Raw genomic sequence first — 13,226 nt, 5'->3', positions numbered from 1 at the left:
CTGGAGAAGAGAAGGTTAAGGGGTGATATGATAGCCATGTTCAAATATATAAAAGGATGTCATATAGAAGAGGGTGTTTGCTGCTGCTACAGAGAAGCGGACACAGAGCAATGGATTCAAGCTACAAGAAAGAAGATTCCACCTAAACATTCCTAACAGTAAGAGCTGTTCGACCGTGGAATTTGCTGCCAAGGAGTGTGGTGGAGTCTCCTTCTTTGGAGGTCTTTAAGCGAAGGCTTGACAGCCATCTGTCAGGAATGCTTTGATGGTGTTTCCTGCTTGGCAGGGGGTTGGACTGGATGGCCCTTGTGGTCTTTTTCAACTCTATGATTCTATGATTCTCATAGACAAATCCCTAATTAGGCATGGTAGGGATTCAATTAAGTTTGCAAATAAAAGTGAACCTACCAAATTCATCTTTTTTTCAAAACAATACACCAATTGAAACACAGACATCCTTTGAAATTTGCACTCAGTTTGCAGTGCAGCTCTCAAGTCAAGCCATGTGGAGAACGCGGAAGGAGGGTGTGACAACAATTGACATTCACACTTCTAAGAATTTGCGGTATATTTCTCCACCCAGGCAATGTGTAGTTTGCATAACAATGTACAATGTATAATGTTATTTAAAACAATATACAAAAGGGTGTTATATCAAGAGATACTTTGCTATGCAAAAACTGTATATTGGGCAAAATTGCATACAGACATGTATACATTGGAGAAATTTGTTCTAAAGCAGGGTTTCCCAAACTTGGGTCTCCAGCAGTTTTGGAACTACAGTTCCCATCATCCTAGGGATGAAGGGAGTTTAGTCCAAAAAAACAGCTGGAGACCCAAGTTTAGGATGCTCTAAAATGTTTGTGCATTTTCATGAGGACTTTTATTTTAAAGACCGATTGAAAACTTCTGTGGATATGTAGACAACTGAATTTAAGATTAGAGGAATGAGAAACTGAGAGTTACCAACAATGACAGATTTGGTCATCCCTAATTGTTGCTGAATGAACACCTGCTAAGGGCTAAAGAGCTGCGTTCTCAACCAAGTCACAGCAGCTGCCTTCCCCCCAGGTACATCCAACCCCTGCCTATTTTTATGGGCATCAGCATTCCAAAGACAGAGACAGAGATCTCTTCCATGGTGCTGCTGTCCTTTAAAGTGAAAATTTATGTGATAGCTCGCGGCACCATCTACACACAAAGCATGTGCTCTGCCACTGAACTGCTAGAGGCACGGACTCTTACGTCTGAACTGCAAGGCGGCAGCCGCACTTCTGACACTTCTCATTCATTATATTTTTCACTGACTTGAACTCAGGCCTGTGGGTCTCATTGAGTCTGAGGAAGTTGTGCAGGGCACTTTTTGGAAGCGGGGAAGAGCCTCATGAAAGGCTCTTTGGTTGCCGATCTCAATCCAGCCAGCTCTTTCGATTTGTGCATGAACGTAAACCTGGCAGGTGTGTTTGTTTTTGAGCCAGGTTTCACGGAGCCCACACCATTAAATTTCCACAATTAGATTCTCTCATATCATTTCATTGGCGGTGACATCTGAGTCAAAATTAAGCTGCAGTCCGCCATGTGTCATTAGGTTGATTTTAGGTGACTTGTAGGAGGCGAGCAGGAAGCCAGGAATGGAGAATATCATAATCATTAATAGCCATACCTATCTGTTCATTTGGAGGAGACATCAAAGGGATAGATAGCCTCAAGGGAAATAATCCATTAAGCATTTGGGAAAGGGCAGTCTGTCAGGGTAAAGGAGGAATCTCATTATGGCTACTTTTAGCTTGAGGAAGATGTGAGGAGCCTGGAATTTTGCACAACACCTAAAATGGTAGTTTTCAGACTCTGTGCTAGGGTGGGCAGCCTATGGCTCTCCAGAAGATGCTGAACTACAACTCCCATCATCCTTGACTATTGGCCATGCTGACTGGGGCTGAGATTTGAGGTCTAGCACCATCTAGAGGCCGCAGGCTCCCCCACCTGTTCTAGGGAATGCTGGGGTTCCTCAGAAGCTTTTCTTTGGTGAAAAGATCAGAAATGGCAGGCAAGCTTCCTGACAGCTGTACTGTTAACTGCCAAAATTCATTTATTTTTATTTATTTGTTTCATAAAATTTATGCACCACTTGATTGTAAGAAAAAACCACTTCAAAGTGGGTTACAAAAAGATAAGACAGTAAAATCAAAAAAAAATAAAATGTTACTTTAAAACATACAAAAGTTAATATACTAAAAAAGAATAAAATTGCCTCGGCTTTCTAAGCACCTAAGGTAGGCTTGTCTGAACAGGAATGTTTTTAGCAGGCACCAAAAAGTGTAAAGTGAAACTGCCTGCTTGAGCTCAATAGGCAGGGAGTTCCAAAGTTTACACCCTGCCACACTAAACGACCGAGTTCTTACAAAAGTCCTTACAAAGTTCTCATTTCTTGGTTCAGATTATGAATTTACTAGGCCATGGTGCTCGCATGTGTTAATAATATAACATCATGTACTTGAAAAGTTTGCAATTACAAATGGAGAACAGATGTGGTTTTAAGTGTCCTTTTCCTCCCAACCCAGCCCACCTCACTAACCTGAGCTCAAAGCAAGTGAGCCCAAAAGGATTGTTTCTAAACCTCTAGGAATCAGGGATATTGAGGCTCCAGCAGCATAATAAGGTGCCGGCAGCATTACAGGTCAATTTGGAACTCACAGAAATAAATCATAATTTAGTCCTGGAACTGTCCAGTGATGCTCATAATTGCTGACCCAGTTCTGAATCTAGCTGAAGCGAGCCAAGCTCAGCACGGCTGCAAATGTAGTGTTTCCATCATCGCCATCTTCCCCGTACAATGGGAGTGTTGTTTGCACTCCAGAGTGCACTCTGAATTCATGCAAGTCCTAAGGCAAGGCTAAGGAAACTTGGCTGTCACTCGGCATGGATTGAGTGCCAAGCTAGACACAGTCTTAGTTTCAGGAATATAATTAAAATGCCCACTTTTAAATAGCAGCATTGGGATAGAGGAGGAGGGGGGAATCAGGGCACATAAACCTTCCTTCTCCCACACTGTGGTCTGATGAAAATGCCCATGCTATTCTCCCCCAAGAGAAGCTTTTGTCAGCGTCTCACCCAGACACTGGGGTGTTGATCCTCGTATTCCCCTCCCCAGCATCCACTATTGCACCACCAAGAAAGCAGAGAAAGCATTGCAAGTGTGTACCTGGACCCAGGTGGCGCTGTGGTTAAACCACTGAGCCTAGGGCTTGCTGATCAGAAGGTCGGCGGTTCGAATCCCTGTGACGAGGTGAGCTCCTGTTGCTTGGTCCCAGCTCCTGCCAACCTAGCAGTTCGAAAGCACGTCAAAATGCAAGTAGATAAATAGGAACCGCTACAGCGGGAAGGTAAACGGCGTTTCCATGTGCTGCTTTGGTTCACCAGAAACGGCTATGTCATGCTGGCCACATGACCTGGAAGCTATACGCCGGCTCCCTCAGCCAATAATGCGAGATGAGCGCGCAACCCCAGAGTCGGTCACGACTGGACCTAATGGTCAGGGGTCCCTTTACCTTTACCTGGACTCGCCAGCACTTGTGTATGTCCATATATACACTGCTGAGAGGTTTAGGATATTTTGCTGGCATTATGACGTCTGCTTGTTATGGATGTGTGTTAACCTTATGCCCGCAAGAAGCTCTCACACAAAGGAATAAAGAAAGCTTGGTTTGTTATATGAAATCAGACTGATGATATATAAATGCTGCTTCAGACCACAAAGCTACAATCTAAGCAGGTAACAAATCCTGCACTACATTCACACCTTGATTAAAGAGTAAAAGATCCCCAAACTTATTCTAAAAGGCCTACAGAATGTGAGCATGACAATTTTGCCATAAACCAACAATAGGTATACGGTTACCTGATTTTTTTCAATTAATCTGGGGAACCCCCCCCCCTTTTCTTCATGCTTTATTATCCATAATTAAAGAAGGCTACCTCTTCTAGTTCCAACTGGACAGCATTTACCCCTGAAGCTTCACTTTAGGGCTTCATCTGGGGCAAAGAAAACCACCTAGCCCCTCTCCCCCACTACCTGTAGTTATGGCACTGCTTCCACCAGTACAACAATTTCAGCTTGAGTTGGCTTTTGTAGACCTGCTTGGTGGGATCATCAGCCTGGAGCACCGGCAACCGCCGTCCCCGCAACTCCCAATCGTACCCCGAGCCTGGGGGAAGGGGGGTGAGCTCCGCTTTCCTAGCGGTGCCGGCAAAGCCCCGCACAGCTCGTTCTCTCCCCTGCCTGCCTGCCTCCCTCCTCCAGCTGGGAGCACGGAGGCAACGGCACATGCAGCACGGCAAATGTCACCCTCATCAGGATGGCATCCAGAGCACACTGCACTTGCCTTGCTCCGCCTCTGCTGCCGCTGCCACGTTTCCCAGGGACATTTAATGAAATCCGGGGAGATTCCGGGGACGGAATTTGTCCGGGGACAGATTTGCAAATCCCTGGAAACGGGGATGTCTGGTAACCCTACACTAGGAGTGGAAAGAGGGACAAAGAGGAAAGTAAACCTGTCCTTAAAGTGAAGCTTCGGGGTAAATGCTGTTGGAACTAGAAGAGGTAGCTAACTACAGTACTGGAAAATCTGGAGTTTTAATAATGTTCTTGGCTAATGCCTCCTTAGTAGGAAGGGATTTGAGATGAGCAATTTCTGTCTTTGCCTCAGAGTTCCTGCCCATTTCTCACCTTGCCCATCCTGGTGAGAAAAGGACAGGAAACTGGCCATCCTGTTTTGCTTAACAAAAGGGTGAGACTTTGATAGCAAGCCATTATTCTGAACCCAGACCTCATAGCAATGCTGTTATGGGTTCTCCATCTCTCCCTAGTTTCAAAACCTTGGCTTGAACTCGTTGAGTCATCCCACCAGAGGTTGCCTAGCAGGACTCCCAGGGCTTCATTATTTATGCTAACCACGAAGCCATCTTCTCTCCTTATTCTAATGTCCCGTTAATGTAATAAAATATTATCAATGAAGCAGCATGTTTCATTTCACATGAAGAGATCTAATTTACAGTGGTGCCCTACATAAGCATCAGTGATATTAGGTTACAGAATACAAGATAATCCATCCTGCAGAATTTAAAAGCACAATTCAGGGTTCATAATAAAGGACACATTTGCTGATACATACTTTAAGTAATATAACAAAGCAGTTATCATTTAAAATGACTACTTTAGAAGCCTGGGATGCAAAATTGTATCCAGCCAATATTCTATTCGGATGCATTGAAAGGCTCTTTTTAGTTCTGCAAGGCAGCTGAAACGAGCTGCGGAGATTTATTTAAAAGTGTCTAAATTATTGCAGCTGTTTGGTTGCAAAGCACAAGTTATAGTTCTGAAGAGAGAGTGTGTGTACATTTGCTGGGGAGAGGAGCAGGGGGCCGCTTTCAAAATATAAATGTGCTCTAGGATGTATTTATAATGCTCGAATGACTGAGCCGTGCAAAGGAGGCCTCACAATCAGTGTTACAATGACGTCTGAAAAGTAGATGGAGAATACAAGAATGAAACATATTTTCTTCAGTGTCTACTCTGAAAGGAGGAATTTTTGAATTAGAGCAGCATAAAATTCTTCCTGCCACATCTCCTTTGTATATGTTGAGTTTGGCGGCTTACAATTTTCACAGAATAAGCTTGAAATCATATGCAAGAGATCGTTCTAGTTTTAAAGAGGATATGAGTTACTCTCTCAAACAAACACCTTTTCCATAACTCACCAACATTACAGCGTAAGCTCAATTAAGGCAAGCTGTTAGAACTGGTTGGAATAGCAGACACATCCTCAGGAAGTGATGCCAGCCTTAATAAGTATAGGAAGAAGCCATAGCTTAGTGGCTAAAGCAGAGGTTTTCAACCTTTTTGAGTCCACCGCTCCCTTGACCACAACTGCATTCTTTCTGCAGCACCCCTGTGGGGCCCAGGAGCCTGGTTGTGTCACCCCCTTGCCTGCAGAGCTGGCAGCCTCTCCCCCTTTTTTGAACACCCTCCCTTGTGGTGTGTCTCCTCAGCCTCCTCTCCTTGGAAGTTCTCTGGGCAGCCACTGCTGCCACCCCTGGCCTCTGAGCTGCCCCTCCCTGCCCCAAAGAGAGGTGCCTCCTAACACTGTCAGACAGGGGCCTGAGAAGCATCCGCTGGCCAGCCCCAGAGGCACCATTCGCCTGGAGAGCTTGTAACCAGGGCTGCTGCAACAAACAGCTGGGTAAGCCTTTGGGAGGCCAAGACGTGAAAGGGCATCAGAGGAGGGAGGGGAGGAAAGAGGGACAGGGGCCAGTGTTGCCCACGACACCCCTGACCATCATTCAAGGCACCCCAGGGTGCCACGGCACAGTGGTTGAAAACTACTGGACCAAAGCATTTCTTCTGCAGATATTAAGGTTTCAATCTCAGACCCTTCCATCTCCAGTAAAGAAGCTGAGAGCAGGCAATAATTCTTTAAAGAATTCAAAGTGGTTTCAGTAGGACTACCCTTTCCATGGCAGGGGAATGGACATATCTCCCTGATGTTTCGGGTAAATAATATACAAAGTAGCAGCACCTGTTTACCAGATGCGAAAAGGAGATGAATTTTCATTCTGCTTGCCTTCAGCTTTGGGATTGCCGGGGGGGGGGGTGTCTCCAGCCTCAGGTTGTGTTGCTGGGAAATATTTCTTGCTTTTTTCCAGTCCAGGCATAGATGGGTCCAGTGGCAAGATTCTGTGTAAGTTACACCTTCAGAAAGGTCTGTGGAGTAGCTCTGATGGGACTGTACCACTTAAGGGATGTGAGAAAGGGCTGTATATTTGAGTGACCATCTGCAACTGGAGGTTTCTCATTTAGCGTTCTTCCTGATTTGCCACTCATATATGCTTTGAGAGTTTCTGGTGATGGGAAGCCTGCAAATGTGCCATTAGTCCTTTCAAATACAGTGAAACCTCGGGTTACGTACCGTCCTCCTTACGAATGCTTTGGGTAATGAGCTCCGCTAACCCGGAAGTAGATGCTCCTTGTTGTGAACTTTGCCCCGGAAAGAGAGCAGAAGTTGTGCGCTGGCAGCACGGCAGCAGTGGGGGTCCCCATTAGTGAAAGCGCACCTCACGTTAAGAACAGTTTTGGGTTACAAACGGACCTCCAGAATGAATTAAGTTCATAACCGGGGGTACCACTGTATGGCATTGGTTTTTATATGTGAAATCTATAGGGAAACCCTGAAAAGGAAGATTGTCTAAACACGGTGCAGAACAAGACACAGGCTGCACCCACTTTGCCTGATACAAATTATGGAGCATTTCACAATTCTGGTGACCTTGCAGAGCTTGTTTTGAAATACTTGAAACTAATAATTGCACTAACCTGATTTGCTAGTTTCCGGAAGCAGAGTCAGACATGAAGATCTCTTTTTTAAGAATAGCACATGGCCACCATAATAGGGAAATTGGACTTCTGTTTTACTTTTCCAGATATAATCTAATTTTAAATATGCGTATATGTGTGTAGTACATATATAGAGTACCTTGCACTGTTTTCTTGCTAGGCTTTTACTCCTATGTAAGTGTTATTAGAACTGCAAACTTTGATGACTCCCTTTCATCTAGGGCAGATACCCACATACGTGAATCTCCTGTCTGTTGCTGTGTACAGTGGAACCTCGGTTTACGAACACAATTGGTTCCAGAAGTCTGCTCATAAACCGAAGTGTTCGTAAACCGAAGTGAACTTTCCCATTGAAAGTAATGGGAAGTTGATTAATCCGTTCTAGACGAGGAAAAACACCCCCTAGAACGGATTAACCGCTTTGCTCCGATGCCTTCGCGGAGGCCGGGGAGCGTTTCCGCGACTGGGCTGCAGCCGCGAAAGCGGTCCCCGGCCTCCGCAAAGGCATCGGAGCGAAGTCCCGGCTCCGATGCCTTCCGGAGGCTGGGGCTTCGCTCCGATGCCTTTGCGGAGGCCGGGGAGCACTTTCGTGACTGCAGCCCAGTCACGGAAATGCTCCCCGGGCTCCGCAAAGGCATCGGAGCGAAGCCCAGCCTCCCCGAAGGTATCCGACGCTCCGATGCCTTTGGGGAGGTTTGGCCTTTGCTCCGATGCCTTCGGGGAGGCCGGGCCTTCGCTGCGGGCCTCCAGGAGGCATCGGAGCGAAGGCCCGGCCTCCCCGAAGGCATCGGACGCTCAGTAGACCTCCGGCACCTCAGTTTACTAACTTCCGGGTTAGGATAGTTCGTAAACCGAAAGTTTGTAAACCGAGGTGTTCGTAAACCGAGGTACCACTGTATTAAAACTGATGTCCTCCAACTGGAAATCCTTATGCCAGGCTTTGTCCTTTCATGGCGTGAGCCTATTTAGAGCTTATGCACATGCCCATTCTTTGGCATTGACACTGAATATGTGTCTGTGAATATGCCATCCACTCTCCAGATCTTCCAACAATTATATTGTGCTATATCTAGTTGCTGTATGAGATTAAAAAATTATTGATACAGTGGTACACATCTCTTTGCTGATATGTGTGTATGGATACACACTCCAACACTTTGGGTTCTGGTCAACTAATTTTTACTCAGTTTTTAAATTAATAGCCTTGAGCTAGTCACGTCCATTCATTTCAATGGGACTTAACACTGAATTCCTCACATGGCAACAGGGGTCTGGTAACTCCCTGAAGCTGTTTGTCACAGCAAGGGCTATAATTTCTGTCATAAACGTATGGCTTTATTTGTGTCCGTCTTGAAGATTCAGGAATTGCAAATAAGTTCCAACTGCCTCTTCTGCAGTCTCTCCTTTAGCTTGCTTTTACAGTGGTACCTCTGGTTACGAATTTAATTCGTTTCGGAGGCCCGTTCTTAACCTGAAACCGTTCTTAACCTGAGGTACCATTTTAGCTAATGGGGCCTCCTGCGCCGCCACCACACGACTTCTGTTCTCATCCTGAGGTAAAGTTCTTAACCCGAGGTACTACTTCCGGGTTAGCGGAGTCTGTAACCTGAAGTGTATGTAACCCGAGGTGTTTGTAACCTGAGGTACCACTGTTTTTCAGTGGAGGCCAAGTGGTGGGGGGAGCTGATAAAGTGACTGGGATCACAGCTCTGGAGAAGGTGCAGTAACACTTCCCTCTCCTTCTATTTTCCTGGTCTATTAGCACCTACTAGAGACCACCACAATAGAGGTACCTGTTGGGGATGGCTAACCTTGGTCCATCCAGGTGATGCTGTGCCAGTAATTTCATTCCCCATTCCCCATCATGTAACATGATATCCATGTTTACATTCCTGTACTGTTGTGTACTGTTCTGTACGAGAACGGAAGTAAACTTCTGTAACTTCCGCTCTGCTCTGCTCTCACACAGAGGAGACATGTGTGAAGCACCCAGCTCACACTAGCTATGCTTTGTTGTTTTAATTTACTGTAAAGAAATAAAGAAATTTGGAATGCTAGCTACATATCTGAACAGTCTGCTTCCTACTGAAACTCTGCTGCAGCCCGGAGGGCTCCCCCTCATGGGGGGGGGGGGGCTGGCAACATTCTGGTCTGCAACTCCATCAACCCTGAACATTTGATGGAGAGAGCAGTGGTACCCTTTAAACTTTATCCCAGCCATGGGAGATCCTCTTATTATCTGTGATTAGACCTCAATCAGCCAAGGCCTGCATCTGAATGACTCATCTGTGTTGGGTGATGACATGGGTTTTCACATAAAACATATCTTTCTTTAGAGGGGAATAGAGGAAGTAATGGACTATTATTCAGCATGCATAACATAATGAGAACCAAATGCCTCTTAAAAGTTATATTGCCTGTAATTCATACGATATATTGGCCAGTTGCAAGAATTAAAGCTATTTTGGGATACGTCTGTCCCCTTTTTGATGTCAAAATGATCAAAGCAGTTAAAATGTTAGGAGCATATTTCATGAAACATCTCGAAATGTATTTGTCATGGGTACCCTGAAGAATATAAACCCATTCATATTGATAGACATCAAAAGTTTAAATGCTTTAAAACATGTTCCAGCTATGGCTTCCCATTGCATCTTGATTGCTGCTTTATTTCCCTTATGGGTTGCCTGCAAGATGTTGGACTGGTCCAGATGTTATGCTAAGCCGTATCATCGCTTCCATTTTAAGTTATATTTTAAATATTTATTTATTTATTTATTATTTATATCCCTCCCATCTGGCTTGGTTTCCCCAGCCACTCTGGGCGGCTTCCAACAAAAGATTAAAAATACATTAAAACATCAATCATTAAAAACTTCCCTAAACAGGGCTGCCTTCAGATGTCTTCTAAACATCAGGTAGTTGTTTATTTCCTTGACATCTGATGGGAGGGTGTTCCACAGGATGGGCGCTACCACTGAGAAGGCCCTCTGCCTGGTTCCCTGTAACCTCACTTCTCGCAGTGAGGGAACCGCCAGAAGGCCCTCGGAGCTGGACCTCATTCTTCTGTAGGTGGGCCTTGGTCTGATCCTGCAAGATGCTTGTGAACAGGGCCAGATTTAGGTTTGATGAGACCCTAAGCTACTGAAGATAATGGGTCCCTTTATATGTCCAGCTGTCCTTTGTCAACAACAAATTACTTTCAATGGGAAAGCGTGCCTTGGTTTTGGAACGCTTTGGTTTTGGGATGGACTTCTGGAACGGATTAAGTTTGAGAACCAAGGTACCACTGTATATAGAAATGAGCAAACCAGTGATATTTCAGGGAGCAGGCTAGCAGGTGGAACCCATGACTTAAATCATAGGAGCCTACACAACACAAAACACTGTTACTTTATGTAGTCTTTACATTTTTGGGGGGGGGGGGCCAAGAGAATGGCCCTAAGCTATAGCTTCTTTAGCTTATACATAAATCCAGCACTGCTTGTGAAGTGGAGTTTTTTTGCAGCCTGAGATCCATTCTATTGAAGATGCTGGGGACTTATCCTGGAAAGTTCTGCATGAAAAGCACACAAGCTTTTGCCTTTCCCCCAGTGTTTCCCATTGCTTACTAAATGATTGTCATTGCCGCTAAATCGGAGGTGCCAGAATTGAATCTCGAACTTCTGCATGGAAAGTACATTTTCTGCCACTAAGCAAAAACCCCTTCTCAAACATCATCTCTAGTTTTGATTTAGAAAAGAGTGCTTTATAAATGTGGATAACACTTTGCTTCAAAGAGTTGCTCAGAGAGCAGATTTTCTCTGCCTTCTCCATCACAGTGGGGCAGCCAGTGACGGTTGGAAGCCTTGCAAAGCAGAACTTCCTCTACTATGGAACTCGGACAGGGACAGGGAGAGACCTCCTCTTAGCAACACAAAACGTGGCTCCCCTTATTTCCATGAGTGATCACAGAGCTCTTTGCTGTTGAGTCTCATTTGTTGGATCATAATAACCTATTGGTTCTCTCTTATGTTTCTGTGTAGATATTTATCTTTGAGAACAACATCTACTACTGTGCCCATGTGGGGAAGCAAGCCATCCGCGTGGTCTCCACTGGGAAAGACAAGGTTATTTTCAATGGACTCAGCGACTGGCTGTATGAAGGTAGGATGGGAAGTTTTAAAAGCACTGCTGGCCCTTGAGTGTTTCCAATGGGCCTGTGTGTTGACTACATGCACACAGAGAGAGTGGGGGGTATTTAATAAACGATCCCAAGCAAAAGCTGTAGTTTTCTATGAAAGGCAGAGCTTCCTGGACAACCTTGGATTCTCCTTAGGGGCTTCATGACACATCAGTCTAGAAGTGCCATTCCACTCTGGTCCCTCATTACAATTCTGAATATTCTGTGCCGCTTCTGTCTGATTAGCACTGTGTACGCATGGTGTACTTCCTTAGAGTATTTGGATCTTGTCCATAAACCTCCAGTGGCAAAGGGTGCTGCTAAGTGACACTTACTTTGATGTCGAATAGATTTTGACATTTATATTGAAAAATGTGTGAAGAATATAATAATAAACTGACCTTTTCCTGGTAAGCTTTTGGGTACTACAGTTGGCCAGTGTGACTGATGAGGTGCTGCAAGATGTTAGTTGGGAATACAGTTTTGGCAGCCACTATTTAATAGCTAATTGCTTTTTTATTTAGATGCATGCCTCTCTCAGACACCGCTCTTTCTCTCATGGGCTTTGAAGTAACACAGTACTTCATTTGGAATGATGCAATCATTCCCCTCAAAGCCTGAAAAAAAATGAGAGTAAGTGGATGAAAGGAGAAAAGGATGGGGGAAAGATGGCAAATACACATATTATGTTATATCCGATTTATACCCTACCCTTACTCTAAAGTGCTCATGGGGTTATTCCACTTTATCCTCACTGCATCACTGTTTGGTAGGTTAACCTGAGATAGGATCATTGGCCCAGCATCCTGCAGTGAGCTTCGCAAATAAGCAAGGATTCCTTGCTCCATGTTCCTGCCCACTGCAGCATGCTAGCTTTACAAACCTGTCCCTACAGTTATCTGCGTCAGAAAGTTTACTTGCTGGATAACTAAGTGTCCTCTGAGACTGTATCCTGCCCCTGGAAAACTGCTGATTGAGAGAAATTATAGTGATAGCAAGCTTAGAGGGCAGAGGCTAAGAGGACAGCGTTGCTGACACCTATTTTTATTCCATTACTGGAATGCTCAAAATGTTCTTTTAACTGTCATTGACTTTCAAGCCAGTCCTTTATGAGGAATTGGCATAGCGAAGCCACATTCATCTGCTGAGATAGCAAAATGGCACTGAGTTCCAATGCAGTCTCCTTCCCTAACCCACTTGCCTTCAGATGTCATTGGACTGCAACTCCCATCAGCCATGGGCAGCGATCACAGATTAATGGAGTTGTGGGCCAATGATATCTGGAGAGCACCAGGTTGGGGAAGGTTGCAATGCAGCTTGCAGATCCTGATCTGAAGTGGGGATGTCACTAAAAGTTAGCTGTGGGAAAGGTCACCATCCCATTTTTAATGCTGCTTAAATGAAAGTTGGAGAAACAGGTCCCTTTTCTTTTCAGAAGTGATCCATGTTTAATTAAAGCAAGGCATCACTCAAGTCTTCAGGCTACCTCTCTTCTCTTCCTTTTGGAACCCCTGTGACATTTAGAGTGAATGTGGACGTGTGCTTTCATTAAATGATGACTGCAGCATCAGCAGAGGTCTTGAATTTGGGAAAAGGCAACTGCAGAGCAAGCGCTGCAGACAGGGCTTTCAAATCTCCTTGAATTACCCAAACACAAGGTCATTTCACCCTTCC

The 13,226-nt window shown here is 45.0% G+C and overlaps 1 protein-coding gene across 2 annotated transcripts in view; it reads left to right on the top strand.

Annotated features, from left to right (window-relative positions):
* Positions 1-13,226, top strand: part of DPP6 (dipeptidyl peptidase like 6) — a 493,091-nt gene that overhangs the window by 416,456 nt on the left and 63,409 nt on the right. For both annotated transcript variants that reach the window (XM_060280914.2, XM_035129463.3), the window contains exon 8: positions 11,416-11,536. In XM_060280914.2, the coding sequence (XP_060136897.1) occupies positions 11,416-11,536 (121 nt within the window). The remainder of the gene's footprint in view (positions 1-11,415; positions 11,537-13,226) is intronic.

Source organism: Zootoca vivipara, chromosome 11 (assembly GCF_965207765.1).
Source record: "Zootoca vivipara chromosome 11, rZooViv2.hap1.1, whole genome shotgun sequence".
Taxonomy (NCBI): domain Eukaryota; kingdom Metazoa; phylum Chordata; class Lepidosauria; order Squamata; family Lacertidae; genus Zootoca; species Zootoca vivipara.
This window is presented reverse-complemented; position numbering and strand designations above follow the sequence as displayed.